Source organism: Bombina bombina, chromosome 12, assembly GCF_027579735.1.
Source record: "Bombina bombina isolate aBomBom1 chromosome 12, aBomBom1.pri, whole genome shotgun sequence".
Classification (NCBI taxonomy): domain Eukaryota; kingdom Metazoa; phylum Chordata; class Amphibia; order Anura; family Bombinatoridae; genus Bombina; species Bombina bombina.
This window is the reverse complement of record NC_069510.1, coordinates 25038144-25057416: the sequence shown is the minus strand read 5'-3', so window position 1 is coordinate 25057416 and position 19273 is coordinate 25038144. Positions and strand designations below refer to the sequence as shown.

Below are 19273 nucleotides of genomic sequence, written 5' to 3'. Positions count from 1 at the left end.
GTTTCACAGAGTACAGTTGGCCAGATAGATTTCATTCTGCATTTTGCAATTTTGTCATTTTTTTCTCCAAAACCATACAGTCTCCTCTTTATTAATTTAACAGTAACATACTTTATTTTTTTATATTAAGGATTGACAATTTCCTACACAAAACCCCTATCTTACTCAGATGGATTAAATTGTATAAGATTAATAATGACTAATGCAGTATTGTTCTAGTCGGTTCCAATTCTAGACCTTTATACATCTAGAGATTTATACGTCTGTTATTAACGCTTGTTCAAAGTAGGTGATTTTTTTTTACGTTTTGGAGATAAAAACATTTATGACTATTGCTCCAAATATTGGAGGCTAAGTTTTGTTGTATTATTGCATTACATAATTTGTTTTCATGAAACCAATAAAAATCATTCAAATGTCATAAAAGCAACTTATTTTCTTTAAAAGTTGTTCAACCATACAGATTTTTTCTTTATATATGGAATTTGAAGTGAGTGAAGTAGTCACATTTAACTGTGATAACAGAAATAAAATGCGTTCTTCAGTACTTTTTTCGTGTAGATGTAGAGAGTTTAGGTACCCAGAAAATGAAATATGTTATACATTTGCCTACCATCATTAGCCTGCAATGGTGGTCAGTTTTCCGCTTGTAGTTTTGGTATAGGACACGGTAATGAAAAACATGTGGGGGGGAGGGGGGATAGTCTAAGTGAGGTTAAAGAGATATTTTCCGGTACAAATTTAAATGCACATAGATGGATTTCATATTTGAATATAAACATATTTGCAATATACCTGCAGCATTGGCATAAACTTTATCCCGTTTTGTGTTAATATTTTTCTCTGCACGTGCCTAGGATAGGATTCTCAGTGCACCAGCATTTTAAAAGCTGCAGCTGTTAAGGGCAAGGGGTCAATTTATCAAGCTCCTTACGGAAACAGAAGTTATGAAGCCGCGGTCTAAAGACCGCTCCTCCATAACCTGTCCGCCTGCTCTGAGGCGGCGGGCAGAAGTCATCCCGATCGGATACAATCGGGTTGATTGACACCCCCTGCTAGCGGCCGATTGGCTGCAAATCTGCAGGGGGCGGTATTGTACCAGCAGTTCACAAGAACTGCTGGTGCAATGATAAATGCCAACAGCGTATGCTGTCGGCATTTATCGATGTGCGGCGGACATCGTATCATGTCCGTCCGCACTTTAATAACTTTACCCCCAACAGTGAGGTTTGTATCATATCAGCAATTACCAATTGGAGTCATTACCAGATGATACAAGCACCTTAAGATCTCTCTGTGAAAGTGCAGTGTTTGAAATGCTGGTGCACGGTGCATACTTAAATACACATTTGAAACAGCTATAGCTTTTGTTAGAAGCATTTTTGCTAATGCATGTTTATTACAAAAATACTTCTCTTCAAAACGGAAATGCATCCACGTGGATTGCAGTTTTGGCTGGAATGTCCCTTTAACGTTCTGTGACTAAGCGCAGCATGTTGTGTATTTATTTTGAATGCAAAAATAGATATTTACATATATATCTCTAAATACTGTACAGGTAATAATGGTTTGTTTTAAAGCACAATATGTCCTTCCCTGATCAAATATAGATACATCAGAGTTTAAGAAATGAAAGCCAGTATACAGGTACAGTACGTTGTTAACATTTCAAAGAACGCTTGAAAAGACTTTTGGAAAAGAAATACGCTGAGTTTCTAGCACAAATGAACAGATTACTAGAGATGGTTCCCAGTCACTTTCATAATATGACAATTACATAGAATATACCGGTAAATCTTTTTTGCCATTGTTATTAAGACTTATACCTTGTGTACATTCAGCAGTCACATGGTGACGCATGGCGCTATGACAATGACTTATCTTGGATATATTGAGTAAATTAAAAAAAAAAATAATAATAATAAATGAAAAGATGAAATTAAGCATTGTAAACATCCTACTAAAACTATCTTCTATGTCATTGGATCTCATTTCCTGTGTCAGTAATTCCCAAAATGATAATACAATATTTATCACAGTACATGGTACTTTAGAGTATTATAAACTATGGCCTACATATATGTCATACATATCTATTTCCATCTTACACATCTGGCAGTGTAGCTGTAATTTAAAGGGACATGAAACCTAAGATTTTTCTTTCATGATTCTGATAGAGAATACTTTTTTTTTTTTATAAAAAGTTACTAATTTACTTCTATTATCAAATTTGTTTTGTTCTCGTCTTATTTGTTGAAGAGATACTTGGATAGGTAATCTGCACGTCTAAGGCACTGCATGACAGGAAATAGTGCTGCTATCTAGTGCTAGTGTATAGCATTGTTGCAAAACGCTGCCATATAGTTCTGTAGACACATACACTCTTGAACTTACCTTCCTGCTTTTTAACAAAGGATTACAAGAAAACAAAGTCGATTTTATAATAGAAGTAATTTGGAAAGTCGTTGTATGTTTTATCAGAATAATGAAAAAAAATGAGGGGTTTCATGTATCTTTTAAGTTTAGTATTTTTTCTGAAAGATGTTGGCAACATTATGGTTGTTAAGTATTTGGTATCATGCCAGGGGGTGTCTTATGGATGTACCCTTGTAGGAATGATGCATGATTGTAAGAGTTTATATTGCATTATTAATTATTCTACAGCATCTTACAGTATTTGTGAACAGTTCATGTATAAATAGAAGTCTATACGGCTGTTTCAGAGGAAATGTCCATCAATTTTACATGTAAAGGTTTAAATATGATATGTTCAGTGGAACGTGTTGGGATTTGGTCTGATCATCATGATAACCTTCTTTAAAGCGTATGACCCGCCCCTGAATTCAGCCCAGTAAACTCCATCTTGGTAACGGCTGCGATAGTGTCCTCCTCGGTACCATACTCCGTTGAGGTTCGAATGTGCGCATGCGTTGTACCACCAGCCACCTTTCTGGTAATGAGCACAGTTGCCTGGAAAACGACACAAAATGTTACAAGAGAGTTCTGTGGTATAACAGCATGTTTAACATCAGGGAGGTATTGAATTCCTTCCTTCAAACCATCAACAAACTTTAGAACTTATAGATCAGGGATATCCGGCCTTTAAATGGAGAAAAGGATCAGAATTTTAGCATGCACATTCGTGTAGTGCTACTGCTAAGTTAGTTTGGTTCAGTTACTTTAAAGGGACGGTAAACAACTTGAGATTTGTTTATATAAAATGTTGTTATGTTTAATGAAACAACTTTGCAATATATTTTCATAATTTATTTTACACTATAGTCATGCAGTTTAGCTCTGACATTTGAACAATTTCTAATTCTCAGAAATTGTAATGCGCCTACTGACTTCTCAGGCCTATAACTCTGCTACATATCTGTCCCTATCTGGCTTTATCAGATAATTGCAAATCAACACACTTTTACTAACTTTATGACTGGTGAGCCTTGTTGTCTGCAGGCTAAAGCCCTGATTGGCTCCTCCAAATAAGGCATATGGTGTGTGGAGTTTAGTTATTGAAAAACCATTGCAGTAAAAAGGATGTTAATTTATTTTAAGGGTAAGTCTTGGCTGATATGTTATTCTATAGCAGCACAACAAAAATGTCTTGTAATTACAAAGTGTGTACTGTCACTTTAAAACCATCACTCATGTCCCGGGGCCATCAACCTTGGCTCTCCAGAGGTTTTGACACTACATGCCCCATGATGTTCAGACACTTTAAGCTGGCTGAGCATTATGGGAAATGTAGTTTTGAAACATTCTTCCATAGTCATTAATTCATTGTTAATCTGGTAATCAACAAGCCAATGCCATTCAGTAGCCTGGGCAAATAATTAGTGAGTACCCAGAAAACCTTTATTTTGAAAAACTTAAATTGTTGGTATTTAACCTTCCAGTCGACCCTACAATTTTTATATCCTACTTTTGGATGGATAGTAAATGAATATATTTCATAGACAGGCTTCTAGTTCATTTCTGAAATGCTGTTTCATATTTCCAGAGTATTTTCTTGCCAAGTAAAATGATGAAGAATGCTGAATGAGCTTTTCCATTATTTATCATTGGGACATTTATTTATTTTGGCAGTTTTTACCCTGTAGAGCTGAGCCGAATGAACCAGTGAATTTAAGATCTTGTTTGCTAGAGACAGATAAGACACAACTGTACACACACAGTATAATTCAGCTTCTCAGTGGTTGGCGTGTGATTCACAGAACATTGTGTAATGGCGGGACATTTATATAAAATCTATTGTGTAGTATAACAAGCGGCTTTTACCTGTGTACACGTCATGGTCTCTGTCCAGTGTGGTGAACTGTTTCCCGTTGTGCCAGGTGAAAGAGTCTCCGGCATTACCGTTGTATCGCCCAAGTCTCAGCTTGTAATATTCACTTTCCGGCTCCAGTCTGAAGCTGGCATACTCTGCAAATACCTTACGGCCTGACCAATCTTCCATGGTGATGAGTAATTTATAGTTGCCTTGGTTTGTAATCCAATAAATATTTTCCAGTCCCAGCCAGTATTCTCCATCAATGTTCCCAAACCCTTGCTAAACAGAGAGAAACATCGTTATCAAGAGGTTCACAGATATTAGGCAAAAATCTGAAAACTGTTTTAAGCTGTTTTACATTTTATTTGAATGAAAAACCTTTTTCATCAATAATTGGTCATTTCTAATGTCAAGTTGTTCATGAAGTGTAGACTAATTAGTGGCAATAAAATGTTGTACAAATGATATTGGTTTAAATAGGTAATCAAATCCCCTTATTTAGAGTTAAGCACATAATGGCATAGTAATGCACGATGCGTCAGTGGAGACATTGAGATAGCCAATCACTTGTGTTTTAAGTTGTCCAGGAATTGGCTTGGGTGCGATCAGGCCAACAATATAGCTAGAATTAACTATGTTGTGTTACATATTCATTCCCGTGCGATAAAATAAACAAAATATCATATTAGTATGGCAGGAAATGCTGTGGCATCTTTAGAATGTGATCACCAGGGTTCTGACTTTGTGTGTTTGTGATTAATGGGCATTATGGGGTTAATTTATGTAGGTGCGAGCAGACATGATCCGATATAGCAGATTATGTCCGCTGCACATCGCTAAATGCCGACAGCATACACTGTCTGCATTTATCATTGCACCAGCAGTTCTTGTAAACTGCTGGTGCAATACCGCCCCCTGCAGATTGGCGGTCGCTAGCAGGGGGTGTCAATCAACACGATCGTATTTGATCGGGCTGATTGCTGTCCGCCACCTCAGAGTTAACTTAATTTCCGCTTCAGGCAGAACTGAAGCGGAGTGGGTCGGAAGCAGCATCCGTTGCTTCATAAATCAACTCCTATATCTTTAATATGAAAGAGTAGAAGTTAAAGGGACATTTGTTCTTTCAGGATTAATATTGAGCATATAATTTTAAACAAATATCCAATTCTCTTCTGTTATCCAATTTTCTTCTTTTTCTTGGTATCCTTTGTTTAAAAGCAGGAAGATAATTTTAGCAGTGTGCACCTGTCTGTAACACTAGATGGTAGCACCCTTTTCCTGCAATAGGCTGTGGTTTAAAAGCACAAAACCAGCTACTTCATATACCCAAAAACCTGAAAATGCAATTTCTCCTACATTTTATACTCTGCAGCTGGTATAACAAGTCATTGAAAATACATTCATATAAAAACAATTTTACAGTGTACTGTCCCTTTAAGTGAGTGGCTCTTCATGTCTGTCTGAACACACTTTTACTTACTTTGTACGTTTCCCAGTTTCTAAAGAAGTTAACTGATCCATCCAACCGTCTCTGGATAACTGTCCAGCCACCTGGGTCGTGTCTCTGGTCGCACCACACCTGCATCAGCCTGTTTGTGTTGTCGGGCTTCACAAGGTAGATCGAACTTGTGTCGTGACCATCCTCAAGGGCTTGCAGACAGTCCCTCCACGGACCTGCAGGAACAACGTATTATTATTTCACATTTGAAGCTTATTTTTATATGCATAGTACATAGCAGCAGCCAAGGGGACAGAGAATCCTTACAAAAGAAGGTTTAGCTATGCATAGTAAAACACATTTGCAATATAATTTCTTTATTTTCATGCAGTTTATCTTTTAAAAATGTTTTTTCTAATTCTCAGATCCGGTAATGCACACCGCAGGCTCATCAAGGCTAACTCTGCTACATGTATGCCCCTAATTAGATTTAGCAAGAATAACTGCAAAACAAAACCCTTTATACTAATATAATGACTGTTGCTAGCCTGGTCTTCTTAAGAAACAAGCCTGGTGTGGCTTCTCCAAATAAGTTTAGTGGTGGGTGAAAAACAATTGCAGCAAACAAGGTGTTAATTGTTATAAAAAGTTTAGACTTGGCTGTGATATCTTGTAATTAAAACATATTTACTGGGTTCTTAAAAAGATTTTAAGTACATACAAAATAAAGGTTTTTAAAGTCCTTAACCTTTTAACGCCGTTAGGACGTTGTATTCCGTCCAATTTTGCTGGGCTTTAGCGTCGATGGACGGAATACAACGTCCTAACCGCTTGGCTTTCCTGAAGCCACTGGCACTTCCCTGATGGGATTGCGGTCTGGAGGGCGTGCCTAGCATCATAGGGACGCCACCCTGACCCGATCCCATCTTTGAAATCTCGTGATCACTCGCACGATCGCAAGATTTCAATTTGTTTACATCAAAACAGTTGTTCCGATTTAGACACGTTATCCCCGGCATGAAAGGGTTAAAACATTATATAAAAAAAAAATGGTGAGTATCTTCTCTCTTAATTGTGGCCAATTAGATTGCTGTATGTCAATTTCTATAACCAATCATTTAGATGGTTTAAGTAATTTTCAGCATGTCAGTCGCTCCAGAGAGGGAGGGCAGCCTCAGCTTTTACACAAAAGCAAGAGATATTTAGTGTCTATAAGTACAAAATATGGCAGAGGTGTCCCCATAATGTAATACTATCCAGCCACTGGTTTACATCTGCAATACAGCTGTAATCTAATCTAATTGTGTGTGGCACCTCTATATTCATATTCTGTAATCTAATTGTGTGTGGCACCTCTGTATTCATATTCTGTAATCTAATTGTGTGTGGCACCTCTATATTCATATTCTGTGATCTAATTGTGTGTGGCACCTCTATATTCATATTCTGTGATCTAATTGTGTGTGGCACCTCTATATTCATATTCTGTGATCTAATTGTGTGTGGCACCTCTATATTCATATTCTGTGATCTAATTGTGTGTGGCACCTCTATATTCATATTCTGTGATCTAATTGTGTGTGGCACCTCTATATTCATATTCTGTGATCTAATTGTGTGTGCCACCTCTATATTCATATTCTGTGATCTAATTGTGTGTGGCACCTCTATATTCATATTCTGTAATCTAATTGTGTGTGGCACCTCTATATTCATATTCTGTGATCTAATTGTGTGTGGCACCTCTATATTCATATTCTGTGATCTAATTGTGTGTGGCACCTCTATATTCATATTCTGTAATCTAATTGTGTGTGGCACCTCTATATTCATATTCTGTAATCTAATTGTGTGTGGCACCTCTATATTCATATTCTGTAATCTAATTGTGTGTGGCACCTCTATATTCATATTCTGTAATCTAATTGTGTGTGGCACCTCTATATTCATATTCTGTAATCTAATTGTGTGTGGCACCTCTATATTCATATTCTGTGATCTAATTGTGTGTGGCACCTCTATATTCATATTCTGTAATCTAATTGTGTGTGGCACCTCTATATTCATATTCTGTAATCTAATTGTGTGTGGCACCTCTATATTCATATTCTGTGATCTAATTGTGCGTGGCACCTCTATATTCATATTCTGTGATCTAATTGTGTGTGGCACCTCTATATTCATATTCTGTGATCTAATTGTGCGTGGCACCTCTGTATTCATATTCTGTGATCTAATTGTGTGTGGCACCTCTATATTCATATTCTGTGATCTAATTGTGTGTGGCACCTCTATATTCATATTCTGTGATCTAATTGTGTGTGGCACCTCTGTATTCATATTCTGTAATCTAATTGTGTGTGGCACCTCTGTATTCATATTCTGTGATCTAATTGTGTGTGGCACCTCTGTATTCATATTCTGTAATCTAATTGTGTGTGGCACCTCTGTATTCATATTCTGTGATCTAATTGTGTGTGGCACCTCTGTATTCATATTCTGTGATCTAATTGTGTGTGGCACCTCTATATTCATATTCTGTGATCTAATTGTGTGTGGCACCTCTGTATTCATATTCTGTGATCTAATTGTGTGTGGCACCTCTGTATTCATATTCTGTGATCTAATTGTGTGTGGCACCTCTGTATTCATATTCTGTGATCTAATTGTGTGTGGCACCTCTGTATTCATATTCTGTGATCTAATTGTGTGTGGCACCTCTATATTCATATTCTGTAATCTAATTGTGTGTGGCACCTCTATATTCATATTCTGTAATCTAATTGTGTGTGGCACCTCTATATTCATATTCTGTAATCTAATTGTGTGTGGCACCTCTATATTCATATTCTGTGATCTAATTGTGTGTGGCACCTCTATATTCATATTCTGTGATCTAATTGTGTGTGGCACCTCTGTATTCATATTCTGTGATCTAATTGTGTGTGGCACCTCTATATTCATATTCTGTGATCTAATTGTGTGTGGCACCTCTATATTCATATTCTGTGATCTAATTGTGTGTGGCACCTCTATATTCATATTCTGTGATCTAATTGTGTGTGGCACCTCTATATTCATATTCTGTGATCTAATTGTGTGTGGCACCTCTATATTCATATTCTGTGATCTAATTGTGTGTGGCACCTCTATATTCATATTCTGTGATCTAATTGTGTGTGCCACCTCTATATTCATATTCTGTGATCTAATTGTGTGTGGCACCTCTATATTCATATTCTGTGATCTAATTGTGTGTGGCACCTCTGTATTCATATTCTGTGATCTAAGCATATATAGAGAAGTATGACACCATGGTTATCTATGTCTTTTTACATGTGACCTGCTTTGTTCATCGTGTCATTTCTGCATCACTGACCCTAGATAACTATATCTAGCTAAGTCTATGAGAATTTATGTAGATATTTTATATGATAAGCTTTTCTAAGGCAATGTGAGTGATCCCCTATGTTTTAGCCGTCACATGGCCAGAGAGCCAATTAGGAGAGGCATATGCATGTAGCAGCCGATCATCAGCAGTGTCCTGCTCAGGAGGTGTGTGTTTCCTCTTTATAGGGGTTAAACACATAGTTAGGGCAAGTAATGCAAAACTGGCATGGTTTAACAAAATAAAGAGGTCATTTTGCTTTAGAATGTTGCTTTAACCTTTTTTGCATGAAAAAGACCATGCTAAAGTTGTTTAAATTGAGGAAAGGTATATTTGTGCGCAGCCCATCCTTAGGGACATATTAATCACTGGTTTATTAGGAAAACACAGCGACATTGCTTTAAAAGATATAACAATACTAATACATTTCTAATTTCCCTTTTTAAGACACAGAAAAAAAATGTTAACCGTCCCTTTAAGCATTCTATGATTATCTTTACTTTCTTTAAATGTTGATAATGTTGATACATTATTGTGCTGATATTTCTACAATACCTATTTATATAAAGCAAGTTCTATGTCTAGCAACATTTAAAGAATGTACAAAAATAACCGTAGAGGAAACTACTTGGGGCTGAATTCTTTTGCACGGATGCTGTTTAATGCTTAGCAGTGGAATTTGGAACCTATAATAATGATGTGGATGTGGAAAGGAAGTTTATTCTCACCTGGCAGAGGGGTCTCATGGAAACCGAGACGATGTGCCAGAACAAACTGTTCAAACTGAATAAAGGTGCAGACTTGCTGCTGGTGCGGCGAAGCAAAGTAGCAGTTGAGAGAATATTACAAACCACTAATAAATTTCTTTTCCACAGTAGACACTTTTTTGTGTGTAATTTATGTGTTAAATTCAAAATTAATTTTAGTCCTAGACCCTCCAGGAAGAGTGTCTGCTGTAGCCTGCTATACTGTAGGAAGTAACCAGCTATGGCATGGGCACTTACCAGCTATACTGTAGGAAGTAACCAGCTACGGCATGGGCACTTACCAGCTATACTGTAGGAAGTAACCAGCTATGGCATAGGCACTTACCAGCTATACTGTAGGAAGTAACCAGCTATACTGTAGGAAGTAACCAGCTATGGCATGGGCACTTACCAGCTATACTGTAGCAAGTAACCAGCTGTGGCATGGGCACTTACCAGCTATACTGTAGGAAGTAACCAGCTATGGCATGGGCACTTACCAGCTATACTGTAGGAAGTAACCAGCTATGGCATAGGCACTTACCAGCTATACTGTAGGAAGTAACCAGCTATGGCATGGGCACTTACCAGCTATACTGTAGGAAGTAACCAGCTATGGCATGGGCACTTACCAGCTATACTGTAGGAAGTAACCAGCTATGGCATGGGCACTTACCAGCTATACTGTAGCAAGTAACCAGCTGTGGCATGGGCACTTACCAGCTATACTGTAGGAAGTAACCAGCTATGGCATGGGCACTTACCAGCTATACTGTAGGAAGTAACCAGCTATGGCATGGGCACTTACCAGCTATACTGTAGGAAGTAACCAGCTATGGCATGGGCACTTACCAGCTATACTGTAGGAAGTAACCAGCTATGGCATAGGCACTTACCAGCTATACTGTAGGAAGTAACCAGCTATGGCATGGGCACTTATCAGCTATACTGTAGGAAGTAACCAGCTACGGCATGGGCACTTACCAGCTATACTGTAGGAAGTAACCAGCTATGGCATAGGCACTTACCAGCTATACTGTAGGAAGTAACCAGCTATACTGTAGGAAGTAACCAGCTATGGCATGGGCACTTACCAGCTATACTGTAGGAAGTAACCAGCGATGGCATAGGCACTTACCAGCTATACTGTAGGAAGTAACCAGCTATGGCATGGGCACTTACCAGCTATACTGTAGGAAGTAACCAGCTATGGCATGGGCACTTACCAGCTATACTGTAGGAAGTAACCAGCTATGGCATGGGCACTTACCAGCTATACTGTAGCAAGTAACCAGCTGTGGCATGGGCACTTACCAGCTATACTGTAGGAAGTAACCAGCTATGGCATGGGCACTTACCAGCTATACTGTAGGAAGTAACCAGCTATGGCATGGGCACTTACCAGCTATACTGTAGGAAGTAACCAGCTATGGCATGGGCACTTACCAGCTATACTGTAGGAAGTAACCAGCTATGGCATAGGCACTTACCAGCTATACTGTAGGAAGTAACCAGCTATGGCATGGGCACTTACCAGCTATACTGTAGGAAGTAACCAGCTATGGCATAGGCATTTACCAGCTATACTGTAGGAAGTAACCAGCTATGGTATGGGCACTTACCAGCTATACTGTAGGAAGTAACCAGCTATGGCATGGGCACTTACCAGCTATACTGTAGGACGTAACCAGCTATGGCGTGGGCACTTACCAGCTATACTGTAGGAAGTAACCAGCTATGGCATAGGCACTTACCAGCTCTACTGTAGGAAGTAACCAGCTATGGCATGGGCACTTACCAGCTATACTGTAGGAAGTAACCAGCTATGGCATGGGCACTTACCAGCTATACTGTAGGAAGTAACCAGCTATGGCATAGGCACTTACCAGCTATACTGTAGGAAGTAACCAGCTATGGCATGGGCACTTACCAGCTATACTGTAGGAAGTAACCAGCTACGGCATGGGCACTTACCAGCTATACTGTAGGAAGTAACCAGCTACGGCATGGGCACTTACCAGCTATACTGTAGGAAGTAACCAGCTATGGCATGGGCACTTACCAGCTATACTGTAGGAAGTAACCAGCTATGGCATGGGCACTTACCAGCTATACTGTAGGAAGTAACCAGCTATGGCATGGGCACTTACCAGCTATACTGTAGGAAGTAACCAGCTATGGCATAGGCACTTACCAGCTATACTGTAGGAAGTAACCAGCTATGGCATGGGCACTTACCAGCTATACTGTAGGAAGTAACCAGCTATGGCATGTGCACTTACCAGCTATACTGTAGGAAATAACCAGCTATGGCATGGGCACTTACCAGCTATACTGTAGGAAGTAACCAGCTATGGCATGGGCACTTACCAGCTATACTGTAGGAAGTAACCAGCTATGGCATGGGCACTTACCAGCTATACTGTAGGAAGTAACCAGCTATGGCATAGGCACTTACCAGCTATACTGTAGGAAGTAACCAGCTATGGCATAGGCACTTACCAGCTATACTGTAGGAAGTAACCAACTATGGCATGGGCACTTACCAGCTATACTGTAGGAAGTAACCAGCTATGGCATGGGCACTTACCAGCTATACTGTAGGAAGTAACCAGCTATGGCATGGGCACTTACCAGCTATACTGTAGGAAGTAACCAGCTGTGGCATGGGCACTTACCAGCTATACTGTAGGAAGTAACCAGCTATGGCATGGGCACTTACCAGCTATACTGTAGGAAGTAACCAGCTATGGCATAGGCACTTACCAGCTATACTGTAGGAAGTAACCAGCTATGGCATGGGCACTTACCATCTATACTGTAGGAAGTAACCAGCTATGGCATGGGCACTTACCAGCTATACTGTAGGAAGTAACCAGCTATGGCATGGGCACTTACCAGCTATACTGTGTGAATTCACATATTATACCAAGGGTAATGGCCAGCTACACCATGTAACCTGCTACACCATGGGCAGTAACTAGCTTCGCCCTTGGCAAGATCCAGCTCTGACATGGGTATTCACCAACTGTACTATGTGCATTAGCTTGTTATACCAAGGGTATTCACCAGCTGTACTATGTGCATTAGCTTGTTATACCAAGGGTATTCACCAGCTGTTCTATGTGCATTAGCTTGTTATACCAAGGGTATTCACCAGCTGTACTATGTGCATTAGCTTGTTATACCAAGGGTATTCACCAGCTGTACTATGTGCATTAGCTTGTTATACCAAGGGTATTCACCAGCTGTACTATGTGCATTAGCTTGTTATACCAAGGGTATTCACCAGCTGTACTATGTGCATTAGCTTGTTATACCAAGGGTAGTGACCAGCTACACTATGGGCAGTAACTAGCTTCGCCCTGGGCATGATCCAGCTCTGACATTGGGTATTCACCAGCTGTATTATGGGCATTAGCTTGTTATACCAAGGGCAATGACCAGCTGTATTATGGACATTAGCTTGTTATACCAAGAGTAATGACCAGCTGTATTATGGGCATTAGCTTGTTATACCAAGGGTAATGACCAGCTGTATTATGGGCATTAGCTTGTTATACCAAGGGTAATGACCAGCTGTATTATGGGCATTAGCTTGTTATACCAAGGGTAATGACCAGCTGTATTATGGGCATTAGCTTGTTATACCAAGGGTAATGACCAGCTGTATTATGTGCATTAGCTTGTTATACCAAGGGTAATGACCAGCTGTATTATGTGCATTAGCTTGTTATACCAAGGGTAATGACCCGCTGTATTATGGGCATTAGCTTGTTATACCAAGGGTAATGACCCGCTGTATTATGGGCATTAGCTTGTTATACCAAGGGTAATGACCCGCTGTATTATGGGCATTAGCTTGTTATACCAAGGGTAATGACCCGCTGTATTATGGGCATTAGCTTGTTATACCAAGGGTAATGACTAGCTACACCACAGGTAGTAACTAGCTGCACCATGGGCAAGAGCCAGCTTTGACATTGAAATTGCTTTTTAACCAGGGTCTTGTATGTTCTGTGATTAACCCCACTTCCGTTCATATGAACTCCTCTTTGCAGGAAATTATTAAACCCTGATATTAATTTTAAGCATTCATCAATAACATGACTCACAACAAAGCTGCTAATGTCTGGTTTGTAAACTGTGAGCTGTAAAGCTGGGCAGCAGGAATCTGTTTTAATCTCTGGATATTAGAAGCAGCCTTGTGAGTCTGGATAGCACAAGGGGAGAGTTGGTAAAAGATAAGTGGAACTACAGATTTAATTACCAGGTCTGTAGGTGACTGTGGCTTTATGTGATGTAATTTCTTAAAGGGACATTAGTCACTTATATATATATATATACATATATGCTGTTTAGAAAGAAAGGGACATTCTGATGCACAACAGCTCTAATTCCCCCCCCCCCCGCCAAAAGGGTTAAATAAAGTAAAGTCCTGAGCAGAAAATAGCCAATGAGCCACTCAGAAGTGACAGTTGCACGTAGTCACCAATCACCATCAATTGCCTTCTTGTAGTTTCTGAATAGTATTTGCCCATGTGTTTTACCTTTTCTCCAACAGTTAGATAAAATAAGTAAACAACAAAACTATATGTAAAACATAGTTTTTCGGAGGAAAACCAAAGGATAAGGCAAAATTAAAAAATTAATTTACATTTTAATTTTTTTAAATAATGATTAATTAAAATTATTGTGGATTTGATTAACTCCTTCACACCGTTCGGGCGTTCCATTTTATATAACAGCTTTGGGCTTTAACGACGAAAGACGGTATGGAATGTCCTAGCGTGATATTGTAGATTCAAAGCCATTGTTTGTATGCCTGAAGAAAAGACCGGTTTATGGTCTAGAAACGCGTAGCAGTTTTTATGGATTAAAATTTATTGATTTTAATTATACGGAAGTTGTCCATTTGTTTTTTGCCTTGGTTTTCCCTTTGAGCCTTCCTGGACAAGGCATCAAAGTATCTGCTTTACCGCAGCGTCTCAGGTTTCAGCCGCACAGACGCCAATCAAAAGAAACGCTGAACATCACCTGTGAACAGCTTGCCGGAGACCACCCAGTGTGCTAGCCACTGAAAGTGTTAGCCTGCCTGTCAGCACCGGTTATCATACGGTGCCATTACCTCTGGTAAGCCTTTACATTATTCACCTATTTTGGCTTTGAATCTACAATATCACGCTATGTGGCGCCCTCTTTGTTATTTCTAATTTACAGACACCTTCTACCCGAAGTCCAGAGGAGCTTCGCCGCCAGCACATTTCTATTGCTTCAAAAGACACAGCACCATTTCTTCATATGGACTAATATGGTTTGTCCATAGACATTAATCAATTTTACTATCTGTTATCAACATATATATTTTGTCAGCGCACCCCGCTCACGGTTCCCCTAGGGGTTCCTATTTATGGAATGTCCTACCTTATAAGTTCTCTTGCAGCCTCTCCCTTTTGACAAAATCTCTGATTTACCAATGTCTGGCGGAGATGATACGCTGTAGCAGATCATGTCCGCCAGACATCGATGAATGCCGATAGCATACGCTATCGGCATTTAACATTGCACAAGCAGTTCTGGTGAACTGCTTGTGCAATGCCGCCCCCTGCATATTCACGGCCAATCGGCTGCTAGCAGGGGGTGTCAATCAAAAGGATCGGGCGGATTGATGTCCGCAGCCTCAGAGGCAGTGGACCAGTTAAGGAGTAGCGGTCTTAAGACTGAAGGCTCGCGCGGAAACAGGGGCATCAGGGGCCATTGGCCCTTGATAAATTGGCCCCTAAGGATTAAATGTAATGATTTTGTGAATAAAGCAAGACCCAGGATACAATATGACAACTTTTAAAACAAAGTTACATTATTGTTTAATTCTTACCATAGTTACAAATTTATAGCGAGGTCAAATCTATTAAAGTGAAATGATTGGCAAGGGGTGACCATAATGAAATGTAATTACTTACAAGGTATAAATTACAATTTACAAGCAGCCCATAAAAACACAATGTTTTCAGTTCGGTTCATTGTAAATATCCCTTATTGTAAATATATAAATCACTAAAACAAAACGGCATAAGTGCATTTAATATGAGGTCAGGTTTTAGCTGCACTTTCAGCTGGAACAAAAGTAAATTCCTTGTACTCTTTGTTTTCCTTTCTTAGCGACACGGCTGTTATTGCAACGTAATAATAAAATAAATGTGGTGGAGCTTTTCGTGTTCATACACAGTGAAACAGACGCCTCCTTTATTTCAACACAATCAAAAACTAAATGGACAAAACATCCAGTGTTTCAGCAATAAACTGAACATGCCATGTTTCCCACTAGACGTTGTGAAATGTGCAGAAATAATCTGACGTTTTATCCTCAGGCAGCGAATGTATAATAAATAGGTGAAAAAATGATTATCAGCATTACATACTTATCCCCTGCACACTTGTCTACCCCACACTGTTTCTACAGACGTCAAGGGGATATCAAATTGGTTTAATTGATTTTGAAGAGCATAATTAAAAGATGGAGAAATAATTTATGAGTTCCAGATCTAACATGTGTAGTCAATTGTGTTACTTTTGCTGGGTGTTTGACTGCTGGCCCCTCCGGCGGCGTTTGGGTTAATCGTGCTGATTTGAACAGTAGTTCAGCAGATCTGTTAATTTGACTTCTTGGCTGTTTTCTGACGTTTGCTTAAGACACCCCATCTGTTCTGTAATTTCTGCAGGAAGTTCCCAGCATAATATTGGCTTGTGTCCTTAGAGCTGCTGTTTGGCACAGCAAATTTAGTAATCTGCCCCCTGATGGGTTCTTTCCCAAAATGGGCTCTACTTAATGCGTTAAACCACCATTACAAAATAAAAGTTTAACTTTTTCTTCAACAAAAAAAAAATATATTTTTCCCTGGTAGATCTTAAATGATAATTTCCCTTATGCCAGTTATTACCCATTCTACAGTTCATTATTGTACGTTAAACTCATTTGGCTGGTCAAATCTAAAATGATTGTAACCACATTGTTTGTTTATTGTTTATGGACCTGTTTCTCAGATTCTCTAGGCCTGGAAGTCATTGTATGTAACATTTTACCTCTGATTTCTAATGTTTTTGGATTTTTCTTTGTATACAAATATGTAAGATCTTTTCCTGGCTCCTGGTTTCACCTCTACGGAAGTAGTTTTATTTTCACTATCTGCCACTGCTTTTTACAATATCCCAGGATGTTCTACTCCTACTTTCCAGCATTTTGCCTCTGGATATTGGGACCTAAGGGGCAGTGTTTGTGTGGTTAGGAGTGAGGTTTTATGGTTTGAGGATAAGCGCCATTAAGCTAGAAGCTAGAAGACTGTAGCAGTATCATGTCCGCCAGACATCGCTGAATACGCTGTAGGCATTTAACAGTGCACTGCTTGTGAACTGCTTGTGAAATGACGCCCCCTGCAGCTTCACGGCCAATCGCTAGCAGGGGTGTCAATTAGCCCGATCGTATAGGATCGGGCGGATAGATGTCCGCAGCCTCAGAGGCGGCGGACCAGTTAAGGAGCAGCGGTCTTAAGGCCGCTGCTTCTTAACTGCTGTTTCCGGCGAGCCCGAAGACTCACGCAGAAACAGGGGCATCAGGGGCCTTTTGGCCCTTGATAAATTGGCCACTAGGACTGATGTTGCTGTTTGGGTTTATAGGGACCAGTTGTGAGATTCCAAAATTTTAGCAACAGCATCTCTAATAATACAAAACCTTTACAATTTTTAAGTTTTGGGAACAGGTTCTTAAAGGGACAGTCTAGTCCAAAAAAACTTTCATGATTCAGATAGGGCATGTAATTTTAAACAATTTTCCAATTTACTTTTATCACCAATTTTTATTTGTTCTCTTGGTATTCTTAGTTAAAAGCTTAACCTAGGAGGTTCATATGCTAATTTCTTAGACCTTGAAGGCCGCCTCTTAAGAATGCATTTTAACAGGTTTTTCACCACTAGAGGGTGTTAGTTTATGTTTTTCATTTAGATAACACTGTGCTCATGCACGTGAAGTTGCCTGGGAGCCATCACTGATTGGCTAAACTGCAAGTCTGTCAAAATAACTGAAATAAAGGGGCAGTTTGCAGAGGCATAGATACAAGGTAATCAGAGGTAAAAAGTAATAATATAACTGTGTTGGTTATGCAAAACTGGGGAATGGGTAAAAAAGGGATTATCTATCTTTTAAAACAATAACAATGCTGGTGTAGACTGTCCCTTTAAGAACTGGTTGGCTGAATCCTACCACTGATCGGGGACCTTTCTCTTGTTGCAGATTACATTGTGTTTCATAACTGTGTAAAAAGGACAATAAAGCCTGTATTAAACTTTCATGATTCAGATAGAGCAAGGGAAAAAAAAAACTTTCCAATGTACTCCTCTTTATCAAATATGGTTTGTTCTCTTTGTATCTTTTTTTTTTCTTCAGGGTAAACCTAGGTATTGTCATGAAAGCTCAAGAGTGTACACATGGCTTTAGCATACTATAGCAGCAGTATTTGCAACAATGTATAGTTTTCTACAATGAGGTAAATTCCAATCTAGTCTGGCACCAGAATTGGCAACAATGTTTATAGCAATTTTCTTCTTAAATGGAAAGAGTCCACAGCTGCATTCATTACTTTTGGGAATTAAGAACCTGGCCACCAGGAGGAGGCAAAGACACCCCAGCCAAAGGCTTAAATACCTCCCTCACTTCCCTCATCCCCCAGTCATTCTTTGCCTTTCATCCCATGAGGTTGGCAGAGAAGTGTCAGAACGGGATTTTTGTTCCCTTATATTGGTGGCCCAGCTGGGTCTGCAGGTCAGGATGCCCGATCAGTTTATGGGTCACAGTATCCTTTGGGATGTGTGAACTTGCTGAGTCTATTCTGATAGCTCAGTCTGCTAGGAGATGGTTTTTCCTTTCTCCTTGCTCCTTTGAGAGACAGTTTCCGCTTCCTTTGGGTTCTGAGGGTATTTTTTGATGACTGCTTCTTCTTCTTCCTTGCAAGCTTCCTCTGTGTCATCCTGTTAGGGGCTCTGTGTTCTCGAAATTAGGGTTTTGCCTGGGTCTGTTACACGCTCTTTCACAGTCGAATACTTAGGTATTCTAGGGCAGGCGCTGGGAGGTTTTTGCCTCTTTAGTTGCGTTCCTTGCTTGCAGGATGTTGGGGAGAAGTCTTTTGGTCTCTGTGCCCGGTTTTATCCCGGGTTTCGCCTGGTATAGGCGTGGCCTCCTTCCCTGTTTAGGTTCATTTAGGTCTCTGTGTGCTCGGCCCACTCTTAGAGGTGCTGTTTTTTGTATTAAGGGGCCTTTAGGTTTCCTTGGTCCTCCTTTGCCTTGTTCCCCTTGGGGGATTTCGGCTGCTTTACCCTTCATTTGGGAGGGGTGACTGTCTTTTGGGCGACGGTGTCTCTTGGAGGACTGTTGGCTCAGT

General features: G+C 39.7%; 2 protein-coding genes across 12 annotated transcripts in view; one reads left to right on the top strand and one right to left on the bottom strand.

The window, feature by feature from the left end:
* Positions 1 to 19273, top strand: part of RALGPS1 (Ral GEF with PH domain and SH3 binding motif 1) — a 1173485-nt gene that overhangs the window by 614990 nt on the left and 539222 nt on the right. The gene's annotated exons all lie outside the window — the stretch shown is intronic.
* Positions 1 to 19273, bottom strand: part of ANGPTL2 (angiopoietin like 2) — a 74786-nt gene that overhangs the window by 45 nt on the left and 55468 nt on the right. For all 6 annotated transcript variants that reach the window (XM_053695597.1, XM_053695599.1, XM_053695596.1 and 3 more), the window contains exons 3-5: positions 5754 to 5947; positions 4282 to 4552; positions 1 to 2970 (exon numbers count right to left, since the gene is read on the bottom strand). The exon at positions 1 to 2970 is cut by the window's left edge and continues 45 nt beyond it. In XM_053695597.1, the coding sequence (XP_053551572.1) occupies positions 2771 to 2970; positions 4282 to 4552; positions 5754 to 5947 (665 nt within the window). In that variant the 3' untranslated portion in view covers positions 1 to 2770. The remainder of the gene's footprint in view (positions 2971 to 4281; positions 4553 to 5753; positions 5948 to 19273) is intronic.